Raw genomic sequence first — 13,701 nt, 5'->3', positions numbered from 1 at the left:
CTGCGAGACAATTGTTATGGAAATAAACAGCAGCAGGATGTTATTTGGCCTAATTATACTGAGCCAAAGCTGCCAAATCCCCATCCCAGGCCTTGTATCTTTAAGAATAGAGAGGCCAGAATCCATGCTTCTACTGGAGCTTAGGCTGGAATCACCAAGAGAAATCAGTCCTCCAACAGAAGCAAAGATGAAGGGTGTGCGAACAATTTAGAGCAAACACTGTCTTGATGTTCTGTTTCATGTTTTAAAGACAAAGGTATGGGGTGCCTAGGTGGCTCAGTTGGTTTAGCAGCAGGCCCTTTATCTCAGGGTTGTGAGTTTAAGCCCTGCATTGGGCTCCACTCTGGATTTGGATCCTACTAAAAAAAATGAGGGAGTGGGGCGATAGATCCTGTGCTTGTAGGAATTTTCATCTAAGCCTGTCTTATCTTGGCATTTGGTAATAAGTGTATTCAAATGTTAAATCCTATAGCTACACTTTAGTTTTTTCTACTCTTCATTATAGTTATTAAAGTAATCCAATAGTCAGATAATAGTATCATTATGGTGAATTTTGTAAGTTAAAGTAAGTTTCCTCATGCTTATATCTGTAAGTTAATTGGGCCTTGAATTAATTTATAGAAATTTACTGAAATTGGCTGGCTGATTAAATGAATATTGCATATTTTTCCTGGAAAAATATTTACCCTATTTTCCTACCAGAGGCTAACAGAGAAAAGATTTCCTAAGGAGTGATCAGGGAAACTAAAACTCTTGCTTTTTTCTTTTTTCTTTTTTTTTTTTTCCCCAGAAGAGATGTTAAATGAAATGTCAATTTTTGAGAAGAAACGAAGGGGAAATTCACAAGGTTTACAGTTCTCCATATTATTCATTAATCATGAGAATGTGGACATGTAAACCTAATATTCAATTTCCTCTTCAGTAAACTAAAAATAATAGTATCTGCCTTACCTGCTTCACATTGTTGGTTTGGGGAATTGGCTAAAAAGTATTTTATAAATGATGAAATACAAAATAACATTTGTTTGTTTCTACTTACAAAGGCAAATCCTAGCCAGTTACAAATAGATATTTACTTTCCCTTGGTCAACTCAGTTTGGACAACTCCCACACCCTCTACCCCCCAAAAGAAGGGAATTTGAATGCCTTAATGCACATTCTATGCACACTCCATTTTAGCACTCTTATTGACTTAGTTGAGCTCAACGTACTTGTCTGGAGACACATCTTTATAATCCAGGATAAAATTCACTTTCTTTTCCTATATACCTTTCAAAAAGAAGCCAGTTACATGACATTTTGATTATGTGATATTTTGACTATATTTACCTTTAAATATAAATAAGACATTTTCATGTATATCATTTTGTTCCATCAGACTACCTGTTTCTAATAGCAGCCCAACCCACCATCACAAGGCTACTTTGGGTTCTGGCCAAATGAATTTAATTGTCACAAATTCTCTATGGCAGTCTCAACCAAAACTGTGGCATTTCCACTTTTCCCCAGGCTTCTGCTTATTTCTTTTTAATTCGTATTTTAAACAAAGTGCTAACTTTTCCAGCTTTACCTTATACAATAAGAAAGGCTATTTTGTCTAAAACCTCCTAATGTCTAATTCCCCGCCAGATTACTGATATTAAAAACAATGACAAAATTTCTCATGGGTGTAAGATTTTTATTCCAATTTGATTTGCATTCCAATGGAAATTATAAAATGTATTCACTTCTTTATTTTTAAAATGTGGCTTAAAATTTTTCACGTGAATTATAAAACATGACAAATCTGCAGTTCAAAATTGGGGTAGTTGCAGTAAAAAGTTTTTAAAACAAGTGTTTAAAGCACCATTTTCTACCCACATCAGAGATAACCTTTAATTAGTGATCACCCATGCTGTAAGAACAGGATAACACTGAGACTTGAGTAAACAGAAAAATTGTAGAGCTTTTCCAACCCCAGATCAGGAACCTTTCTATGCCTTCTCATAGTGGCGAACAGCAACCACATCACCAAAAGTAAGAGTCTGAAAGATGCAAAAGATAATCAAATCTTTTTACACAAGAATATCAGCAGCTGAGATTTCTAAAGATTATCATATATATAATTTATGTGTTATGCAAAAGAATAATGTCATTTACAAACATTAAATGCTGCATCAGCTCTTCACTTCTTAAAATAAAAAGAAAAGAAACTTTTTTATTTATGGAGTGAATAACACGTATACATAGTTCATGTCTCTAAAAGGAAAATGAACTGAAACACCGAGATTAACTATGTAGATTCAGGTCAAAAGAATTCCTTTTGCCTTAAATTATCAGGGTAATTGGAGCAAAATAGCTATCTGCTTTGAAAGTGAATCTGTTTTCATAACATAAATTTTGAAGAATTTTTAGAAAATCCAAATAATTTGGACAAATGGTATTTGGAATGACTGGTTTCAAAGTCATCAGGAAAAAGTAAAGTTACAAATGTTCTCATTACTTTGGTCATCATACTTTAGCCGATGTGGACCTAGGTGGCTAGGTGGGTATGATATGGAACATGGGCTTTTATGTCAAATTGACTGGAAGAATTGTTCTAAAATCTCTACAAAACCTAGGGTTTTTTTTTTAATGTTCATTATTTTCATGTGTTGACATGACTTTCAAGAATATAGCATGCCTTCATCATCCATTGTTTTAATATTTTTTGAAATCAGTCTTGACTGATCAGTCATACATGCCAAAGCTGAGCTATCCACTGTCCTGTATCCAGGGGGGAAAATGGAGATAAAAGCATAAAGGAGAATCTCAGATTGGATCTTTTATAAATCAGTCCTTCTTTTCGATGATCAGTGCAGAAATAAGTGGGCAAATATTCGTTCACGTAAAAGGAAAACTGATCCTCTGTTCTCCATCCCATTTCCACCCATGAAAAGAAGTATGAATAATGTAAGCCCTGTGTCTTAATCTAGAACAGCCCTGATAGCAGCAATTATGGAGAAGAGAAAAAAACAACAATTTCCTTAAATCACAAAAACGAGAAACCCCTTTCGTCCACTTAGAAGGAATATGTACAGCAATACCCACCCCCCCAAAAAAACCCAAATGATATATTTATTATTTTAATGTTATCAAAATACCATTACTCAGTTCACAGAATAGTGCCTGGATGTTAGATTAAGGCATTACATTTTCCCCAGGTTATGATGTTACTCCATTATTAGAGAAGTTTTATTTTATTTTATATCTTATAGGTTTTTACATGACTACCAGCATTGAACAGGCATGTTTACAAGACACCTTATGCCTCAAAAGAAAGACTGGAAGGAAGTAACACCAAAATGGTTCCCTCTAAAGAGATACTACACTTTTCTGTTACATCCTAAATTATCTGCACTGAACATATGGAATTTTATAAACTAAAATATAAAGTGCTTAAAGACCTCTTATTTATCACAGTAGCTGTAATTTCTCTGATATTCAGGAAACTTGATATTTTTCTAGTAATATCACTCCTTTTATATATTTCCATGAATATTTTTTAAAGATTTTATTTATTTGTTTGTTTGTTTGTTTGTTTGTTTGTTTTAGAGAGTGAGAAAGAGAGAGAGAGAGCTTGAGCGGGGTGAGGGGGTGGGGGAGGAACAGAGGGAGAGGGAGAGAATCTCCAGCAGACTCCGCACTGAGCAGAGCCCTACATGAGGCTTGATCTCATGACCCTGAGATTATGTCCTGAGTCGTAACCAAAAGTCAGATGCTTAACAGACTGAGCCACACAGATGTCCCCATGAATATTTTTTATATTCAGATTTCATTTGAGGTTTAGACATTCACGGTAATCCTACACATTCTTTTGGCACAGTTGTAGCTAAATCAGTGGCAACTTTTTAAAATACGCTGCATAGAATTTTTCTTTTTTTCTATAATTAAAGAAGCAGAGCTGAGGATACAGTTAGCTAGGACATTTGTATTTCCTCTGTTTTATGCATGGTCAAAGAACCTTGCTGGAGACTTAATGTTATCAACGAAGGGAGGGAGGGAGAAGGAGCTGGGGAACAGGAGTGAGCTGTGCCAAGCTAGAAGGAACCAAGGGAGAATTGCCATTACTTACCATAGCCATTTTGCCATCCTTAATTTCTCTTACAAAATTTGTTTCTTTGCCATCCCATTTCTGTACATGAACAAGTTTGTCCCCATCCAGGCTAACAACAGACTGAGACCGACAACAAAATGCAGAACATAGCAAAGGTTCAGATTAGATTCTCATATAAAAATCAAGTGAAGTGGTTTTTGAAGGAGCTACATAATTGAATAAATGGTGGGCAGCTAATTATCATATTAGTACCATATCCTCTGTTGCTTCTGGAGTCATTATAGAAACTAATAATTCATAATTTGATTGAAATGTGTACATCTAAATGCAAAAACTTCATCTATCAGAAATGAAAATCCTGAACAAGTACTCTCAGACCGGTCACTCTACTCTTTTAAACAAAGCTTTAAGATGAGGCAAACTATTTAGTCAAACTGAGGCAATCAGAGAGATTAAGCAAAATGCAATCTTTATTTTAAATGAACACTGTTACTTTTTGAAATACAGATATGAAAAGAAAAATGTAGAGTAAGAAATAGACTTGAGATTTGAGCTATAGTCAGCACCCACTGTTCAGAACATCATATGTGTGCACTAGAATGCGAAATTAATCCTCACGTCCTCTCTGAATTGAAATACAGAGAACATTCTCTACTTCTCAGCATCTAAAAAAGAGAACCATGCGGACTCTCTCTTTTATTCCCTGCTCCCCACCCCCTTCCAGCGAAGGTGCGGCTCCTTACCTTACAGTTTCTGTCGTCTGCAGTGGTTTCGTCAAACTCTTCTCCCAGATGGAAACTAATCTCTGTGTTCTTAAATGTACTTTGAGTCCTGATCACCACTTTGTCCCCGTCCTGACTGATGATCACTGTTGGTTTAGTCACATTTCCCACCTGCCTAGTGGCAAAGCCCACACCTAAAGAAAGAAGCAATAGTTAGCTGCAACTTCCCAAATAACTCACATAACAAGAATCCACTTTCCTATTCTGGAATCCAGACCCTCAAGTGTAAGTTTCATCAGCCCCCTAATCAGCCAATACAACTACTGAGCTATAATCATATATATGGATGCTTAATTGGATGCACACATGATAAGTGGATGCTGAAGAGAAAACAAAAAGGCACAGAAGCTTCACATTCTTCACAGACTACTAAATGCCCTGTTATTTAGCCCCAGGCAAGAAAGCAGACACATGCCACATTAAAAATCCCTTCTGTGGGAAATGCATAGCCTAGCATTCGATTACGACAATACACTCTGTCTTTGTCACTCACCAATCTCATGGGTGAAGAAAGGAATGGGCGTACTATGGAAGCTGCAGGTTAAGAGGAGAGTAGCACATCTTATTTTTACCTACCTAGAGCCTTCATGTACTCATCAAAGTTCTGGCTGTCCGTCAGCTTCCAGGTAGCACAGAAAGCCTCCACCATCCTTGCCCTTTCTGTTAGCTTTGAAAACAGGTAAGAGACAGGAGGGAGGATCTCTGGATCTTACTGCCAATGCAACTCAGAAGACCCCTTTGCACCTCGCCGCAGCTCCTGCCTTCTTATTTGGAAAAGAGGCAGGCAGAAAGCCAAGGATTTGAATTGCAAACACACCCTTCCAGTGTCCCCCTTTCCAGAAGGCTGTTGCCGGGGGGGAGGGGGGGAGGGGGAGCTCAAGTAAGGTTCCAATCTGCTTTGTGATTGGCTCAGGCCACTGGGTTAGCGGAGTAGGGCAAGTGCCTCCCTAACCTCACTCTGTAGCCTTTCTGCTGAGAAAGCTCTGAAAGGATTCAATGGGGCTGGAGGCAGGGAATGGGGGAAATGAGAGAGGGTCTTTCAGGTTCAGCTCGAAAACTTGGCAAAGGCAATTTCAGACTGTGCGGGAAGAAAAAGATGCACAATAGGACATTCAGATTGATTTCCGTTAATGGCAAAGCTGATTACAAATGAAGACCCCCTTTAAAGAAAACCACTGAAATGTCAGACTTTTCAGACAAAAGAGGCTGAATAGTGTCTTTTATTTTCTCTCATATTTACAGGGAGAGCAAAACACAAGCTACAATATGCCAAACTAGGAGAAGAAGAGGGGGAGGGGGTATAAATGCCTTCCCTAGATTGTACAACTAGAAGGCTACTCCGTCTGAGTTTCAATGGGGCACTAACTAACTTTGGCCTCTTCCCAGCACAAACTGAGTGAATTTAAAGATCCATTGTCCTTTCTAAGAATCTGAGAGCCAGACTGAAATGGAAAAGGGACCTAAGGAAGAGTATGGTTAGGACTCACTAATGAGGTACAAAATAAAAGAATGTTCTTTTTTCTCTCCTTCAACAGATTATAGAATCCATGTGGAAAAATTGAACATAAGATCTTTTAATAAGATTTTGAATACATTATATGTTAAAAAAAAAAAAAAGAAGAAGAAGAAGAAGAAGATAGCAGGAACGGAAAAATGAAGGGGGGGAATCGGAGGGGGAGACGAACCATGAGAGACTATGGACTCTGAGAAACAAACTGAGGGTTCTAGAGGGGAGGGGGGTGGGGGGATGGGTTAGGCTGGTGATGGGTATTAAAGAGGGCATGTACTGAATGGAGCACTGGGTGTTGTATGCAAACAATGAATCGTGGAACACTACATCAAAAACTAATGATGTAATGTATGGTGATTAACATAACATAATAAAATAAAAATATATATATAATATCATAGAACATCCTATATGTCCCAAATCATCAAAATCAAATAATTTTGGCAGTGAGATTACTATCCATATGGCTGAGAAATAAATCATGTTTATTAAAGACTAAAAAAAAAATAAGATTTTGAATGACTTGCACCGTAGGACCTTTTGATTTCCTGAGGCCACATCTATGTAAATACCATCTGTATATAAGTTGGGTGTTAACAATGGGGGTAGGAATTGGAAAAATTGTGAGAATCAGAGGAGCTTTGGCTTTCCTTGTTCTGATTCAGGGTACCCCCCCAAATAGCAAAATACCTCAGGAGTTCTAAGTAGAGTATTTCATGGAGGTCTCAGAAACTCCCTTCCCCAGAGGTTCTTTGTGCTTTACTTAGTATAGACCACAGATGAAAAGCAGGTTCCCTGGCTTTCATGGGGATGGAACAAGGGAAGCTGATTTGGCAATTCCTGCTCTCCTCTATCTGCTAGCATGTAAGCTTCAGCCCGCTGCCTTTTAGCTTCTGCCCGCACTGCAGACGAGACACAGCCTCAGAACATGTCTCATTCCCCTGCCAGCTCCAAGATTCTACTGTGATGTCTCAAAGATACCTCAAAAGTGTTCTTTTAACATAAATTTAATCTTTACCCATACCTGGCCTTTCTCCAGTTTTCACCACGTTTGTAAATGGCACCATAAGCCACCCCACGGCACAAGCCAGAAAATCTGGAATCATTTTTTTTTTTTAAGATTTTATTTATTTATTTGAGAGAGAGAGGATGAGATAGAGTGTGAGAGGAGGGAGGGTCAGAGGGAGAAGCAGACTCCCCACCGAGCAGGGAGCCCGATGCGGGACTCGATCCCAAGACTCCAGGATCATGACCTGAGCCGAAGGCAGTTGCTTAACCAACTGAGCCACCCAGGCGCCCCTGGAATCATTTCTAACACTCTATTCTCTAAAATCAAAATCCATGTCAAGGTCTATCTATTTTGCTTCCTGAATATTTGTCCAATTGTCATCCACCCCTGTCTCTACAACCACCATCTTAATTCAAGCAGCCACTGTCTTTTATGAATCCTTTTGATGTGGGAAACAAAGGCAGAAGAAAAATTATTACATCTCCTTACTACTTCCAGCCCATTGACAAGTCTTTGAAACAGGCAGAGTGACATTCCTCTAGGAGCTCAGCTGCCTCGATGTTAATACTTTGCTAAGGGCAAGAGGCAATCTTAGCTTGAGCCTCAGCATCCTGTAGATCTACTTTAACATATAAAAATTCCTTTGGAAACTTCCTTTTTCTTTACACCCCCAAGATACATGTTGCCAATCATCCTCTAAGCATATGACCCACTGGCATACATCTGAAGAGTCTCATGACTGAGTTTTTACTAAACAGTGATAAATGACCTTTTCTTAAAAATAGCTAGCCCCCTCAGGATCCTGGAGACCTTGTTTCCAAAATGCCAGGAACTGGAGGAACTGTGGGGAATCAGAGAGGCTTTGGCTTTACTTGTTCTGACTCAGGGTACCCCCAAATAGCAAAATACCTCAAGAGTTCTAAGTACAGTATTTAACGGAGGCTCTGAAAGTCCCTAACCCTCTCCCAGCTTGAAGTATATAATGGGCCACTCCTCACAGCCCCAGCACAGCTCTTTGTGCCCACAGGTCCTGTCCCTGTGCTTTAATAAAACCACTTTTTTTTGCACCAAAGATGTCTCAAGAATTCCTTCTTGGCTTCGAACCCTAACATCTTTCCTACATCACTATGGCAACAGCCTCTCAACTGTTCTTCCTTTGGCCATGCCTGATCTCCAGTTCTTTCCCGACACTGGAGCCTGAGTGACCTTTTAAAATACAAATCTGCATCTTCCTAGTGACAAAAGGTGTTGAGACCCTTTTCATGTGCTTCTCTGCTATTTGTATATCTTCTTTGGTGAAGTGACTGTTCAAATCTTCTGTCCATTTTTAATTGGGTTTGGTCTTGCTGCTACTGAATTTCAGAGTCCTCAGTATATTCTAGATACAAGTCATTTGTTTCTTCATTTTCTTCATTTTTTTGATTGTATTAATGGTTTCATTGGTGTGTCAAAATTTATCAGGTATGTACATTAAATATGTGCAGCGGACTCTATGCTGATTATAGCACAGTAAAGCCATTTTTAAAAATCTAAATTTTTTATTATTATGTTCAATTAGCCAGCATATAGTACATCATTAGTTTTTTAACATAATAAATACATAAATACATAAATAAATAAATCTTACCTTGCTCCTCTCCTGCCTAAACGCCTTCATATGACTTCCTCCTGCCCTCACGTTAAAGAACAAAATTTCTAACATTGTATATACCTGGCCTGCCACTAACATTTAAAGGACTCAGGGTAAGAACTCAAAGGGAGGCCGACATGCCATTGTGTCCCAACCATAAAAGTTATGGATCCAACGATGCCCACAGCCTCACCAGCGTCCCAGCTAGAACTCAAAGCCTACCCCTCTACCCTTTCCCGACAGGTCATCCTGTGGCTCCTTGCATTCCTGAGCACTAGCACAGATCTGGTGAGGCGGGCGGGCAGAAACTGATCTGGAATCCCCTAAACCTGGGGTGGGGACTAACCTGGACTTGGTGTTGTGCTGACATGACTAAAGATGCCGGAGGCCACCATGAAAAGCCTGAAATGAAACCAACCCAGTGAAAGCAAAGCGTATATAGTCAGACCCTACTGACATCAATTGAGCCTTTGAACCAAGTCCCTAAAGCTAGCTCCATCTATTACCTTTTCATAAATTCTCTTTTTTGTTAAATCTAGATGATTAATTAATCCATTATGCAAACAGTCCTCTGTGATGGAAGTTCTTAGACCATTTTATTTTGTAACATCAGAATATTCTTATGTTCCATTTAATAAAATATGCTAAAACTGATAGAATGTTTAAGTATTATTCTAAAATATAATAAATCATTTCTTTTTCATTGTCCAAGAATGTAAGATCATTGAAATTGTACATATTCACCTTAGCTCCTTATAGATCATGGTGCTGAAATTATTCACCCATACTCATTTATATCTTCCACTCTCTACATAAGGATGTAAGCTGATGTTATACTAATTTTAACTTAAAACTTATATTCTGTAACTCTGATTCTTTCATACCTCATATAAAACATAAAATCTCAGCAATTTAGAGATAGTCTTTTGGTTGTATATTAATATAGTGTGAAGTGGAAGAGAATTTTGTTATACACATGTCTATAGTAGAAATTTAAGGAAAAGCCACTTGACGATTTTATAATTCTCTAAACTGACGCTTTAACCTTACTGTTTTTAATTATTTAAGATGTATTAGTTTATACCTAAGAATGTTTGCCTTCAAATAATAGGCTATTTTTCTCTGTTATTGAAGATTGTACTAGAAGAGAAAGTGAAAGATTAGCGAAGAGACTGTGTTGTGCTAAGCATGATTCAACTAATAGATATTTTTTCCAATTTTCCTACACCTGAGAGCAGTTTATGATTTTGCTATGGCTTTTATAACACGAATGCATCCACAGGCTTTAGAAAGGAAATACTGTGACAGATTGACCACTCTTTCATGGCTATTTCCTTTATGTATTAACTAATGACAATAAATGAAATAAAGATTTTTTTTAATAGTGAAATTAAAGGAACAAAGAAAGAAAAGTTGCTTTGGGAGATCTTGGCAAAATCTCCACGTGGAGTTGAATCTCCTGGCACCTGCTTTATGGTATTTTTTTCTTCTTAAGAAAGCAAAGTATTAATTTTCAACGCTGTTCTTGAGCAAAGTAAGCCAACCATGCATGCATAGCTTGAATTGGAATTGCTGGGCCATAGATTAACCTTCAATTTTGGAAGATAATGCCAAAATGCTTTCCAAAATGGATGCACCAGTTTAGGCCCCCACAAGTGGATTCACATCTTCCCCAACACTTAGTACTGACAAGCTTTTTAAAGTAGGTCCATCAGATGTATATAAAATGACAATTTTGTCTTGATTTGTATTTTCCTAATCTCTAATGAGGTGAACATCTCTTCATGTGTTTATTGGTCTATGGTTCCTTCCTCTGTGAAATATCTATTCATCTTCTGCCCAATATCATGTAGATTGTTTGTGTTTTTCTTATTGCATATTCTTGATCCTAATTGTTTTAGAGTGTGGTTGTCATGAATATCTTCTGCAAATTTGTAACTCACTTTCTTTAATGTAGCTTTTGATAGCCAAAATTCTCACTTTTTAAATTTTTTTTTTTTAAAGATTTTATTTATTTATTTGACAGAGGGAGAGAGATAGCCAGAGAGGGAACACAAGCAGGGGGAGTGGGAGAAGGAGAAGCAGGCTTCCCACAGAGCAGGGAGCCCGATGCGGGGCTCGATCCCAGGACCCTGGGACCATGACCTGAACCGAAGGCAGACGCTTAACGACTGAGCCACCCAGGCGCCCCAAAATTCTCACTTTTTAATTTTTTTTTTAAAGATTTTATTTTATTTGACAGAGAGAGAGCACAAGTGGGTGGATCGGCAGGCAGAGGGAGAAGGAAGGGGAGAAGCAAACTCCCTGCCGAGCAGAGAGCAGGGTCCTGGGATCATGACCTGAGCCAAAGGCAGATGCTTAACCAACTGAGCCACCCAGGCATCCCTTTAAGTTCTTGCTTTTAATATTGTCAAATTTATTAATATTTTATTTTATGGTCAGTGTGTTTTGTCTTATTTAAGGAAACAGCCTACCCAAGTTCCAAAAGATAATTATATGCATTTTCTACCAAGAGTTTTAAAGTTTTAACATTTGAGCTTTTAACTACCTGGACTATATTTTTACATGTCGTGAGAAGTAGGGACCCAAACTATACTCACCTCTGTAATTTTCAACATTCCATACATGTGCAGATCTCTGCATCCTATTTTATGCTACTAATCAATTTTAAAATCCCTCTACTATTGTTAAGTCATCTTAATTTTTATGGCTTTGGGATAATCCAGTATCTGGAAGAGCAAGTCTCCCCAACTTATTATTCTTCTTTGGAAATATCCTTACTATTCATGGCCCTTATTTTTATATATATACACTAAAATTCTATTAACATCCATTAAAAAATTTGTTTTTTTAGTTGGAATTACATCTATTTTATAGATCAATTTGGAATAATTGACACCTTTATATTGTCTTCTTATTTATGTAAATGATGTATCTATTTATAGAGTCTTCAATATTGTGTAATAATGTTCCATCATTTTCCCTCTAATGCTTTTGTACATATATTATATAGACTTAGATAACGGGTTCCCTGAGACTATGGAAAATAATATTTTCTCCTTAATTATATTTTCTAGTGGTTTGCTGCCATTTCATAGAAATATAACTGACCTTGGGAAACATCTGATCTGTAGCCTGTTCACTACTATCCTATTATTTTTAATAACCCATAGATTATTTTTCTAGGTAAATAATGATAGCATATATAAATTATGCTATTTCAACTTACTCATCTCTGATATAATTTTTCCTATAATATTGTACTTAGAACTTCAACTCAAGGTCACATATAAGGCGAAAGCATTGTTGTCTCATTCCTGATTTTTAAAGGAGTGCTTCTCATGTTCACCTATTTACTATGTCATTTCCAGGATTTTTATAAATCATCTCTTTTTATAGTAACAATGTTCCCTTAAATTCCAGGTTCCCCAATTATATTTATTATGAATGGGTATGCTGGTGGGTCATATGCCCTTTTGCCATCTAATATAGTGTGCCTTTAAAGCTTAAAATAAAGCAAGAAAGTCTTTGATCTACTCCACCATCTGCCTCCTGGCTACAGGATGTTAGGTCTGTGCCAACCAGAAACCTAGCAAGACATATTTCCTTGGATATTGCAAACAGGAACATTACATTTTAGATTGTTATAATTCTGTTCCCTCTTTCCTGCCCTTTCCTTCTCCTCCCTTGAAATTAGAAAAGGGCAGGAAGTACCTAGCATAATGCTCCCTTAGAAGTGTGGTTTCTACATACAAGGTGCTATTATCTCAAGCAAACTTTAAAACCACTTAAGCAGTAAATGATGAATAGGGTAGTTTTTTTGCCGGTATATCCCCAAAGTGTCAGAGAACCAAGCAGGGAGGACAGAATATTCCAATTCATTTCACATTTGTTTCACAACTGGAAGATGATCCCACCAAACCTACCCTCTAGCTAAGATAGCTAGTTCAGATAGCTCGTCTATCTGAGGAGAGGGATCTATCAGTTATTATCTGTGTAGCAAGTTTAGTTAAAAAAACAAAAAACAAAAACCACTACTCACACTGTATGTAACAAATGCCACATCTGAATGATTATTTCTTTTACTACACTTGATCTTAGCCAAAAGGCTGAGAAGCAATAACCAAAAAATAATAATCAAATGACACGTGAAATCTGTGGGCATATCTACAAAAAAGTAAAGGTCACATTATCCTGACAACAGAGAACAAGAGTATACCCTTGAAAATTTTATCAAAACAAACAGAAGAAAAAAAAACAGAAAAATATATCTGGCATATCAATAGGTGCGAGTGGCTTCTATAAGACAAGAGCAAGAACCTGGGCGCCTGGGTGGCTCAGTCAGTTAAGCAGCTGCCTTCAGCTCAGGTCATGATCTCAGGGTCCTGGTACCGAGTCCCACATCAAGCTCCCTGTGGGACTCCCCGTCTGCTGCTCCCTCTCTTGTGTTCTCTCTCTCACTCTCTCTCTCTCTCTCACGCGCACACACACTCTCTCTCTCAAATAAATAAATAAGATGTTTAAAAAAAAAAGACAGGAGCAAGAACCCATAAGAAGAGAACAGATTGAAATAAAGGATAAGCCTAATGAAAACAACAACAAAAAGACTGAGATTCAAAAATAAGCTGAATGGGATCAAAAGACTCAAGGAAATTAATAACTAAATAGAAGGTATTATAATAAGTAATAAATAGA

General features: G+C 37.5%; 1 protein-coding gene and 1 pseudogene across 1 annotated transcript; both read right to left on the bottom strand.

The window, feature by feature from the left end:
* Positions 1-4,003: 4,003 nt before the first annotated feature.
* On the bottom strand, positions 4,004-5,572 carry FABP7 (fatty acid binding protein 7). The gene is made up of 3 exons (XM_045866067.2): positions 5,434-5,572; positions 4,819-4,991; positions 4,004-4,195 (listed from the first exon to the last, which is right to left on the bottom strand). Exons 1-3 carry the CDS (start codon positions 5,504-5,506, stop codon positions 4,004-4,006), a joined length of 438 nt encoding a protein of 145 aa, XP_045722023.2. The 5' UTR covers positions 5,507-5,572.
* A 7,376-nt stretch (positions 5,573-12,948) lies between these two features.
* On the bottom strand, positions 12,949-13,127 carry LOC123838113 (U2 spliceosomal RNA; annotated as a pseudogene).
* Positions 13,128-13,701: the final 574 nt, after the last annotated feature.

Source organism: Mirounga angustirostris, unplaced genomic scaffold (assembly GCF_029215605.1).
Source record: "Mirounga angustirostris isolate CCGP_5_RB_7025 unplaced genomic scaffold, mMirAng1.0.hap1 SCAF_8, whole genome shotgun sequence".
Taxonomy (NCBI): Eukaryota; Metazoa; Chordata; class Mammalia; order Carnivora; family Phocidae; genus Mirounga; species Mirounga angustirostris.
Note: the sequence above shows the minus strand (reverse complement) of the source record. Positions and strands in the feature narration are given on the sequence as shown.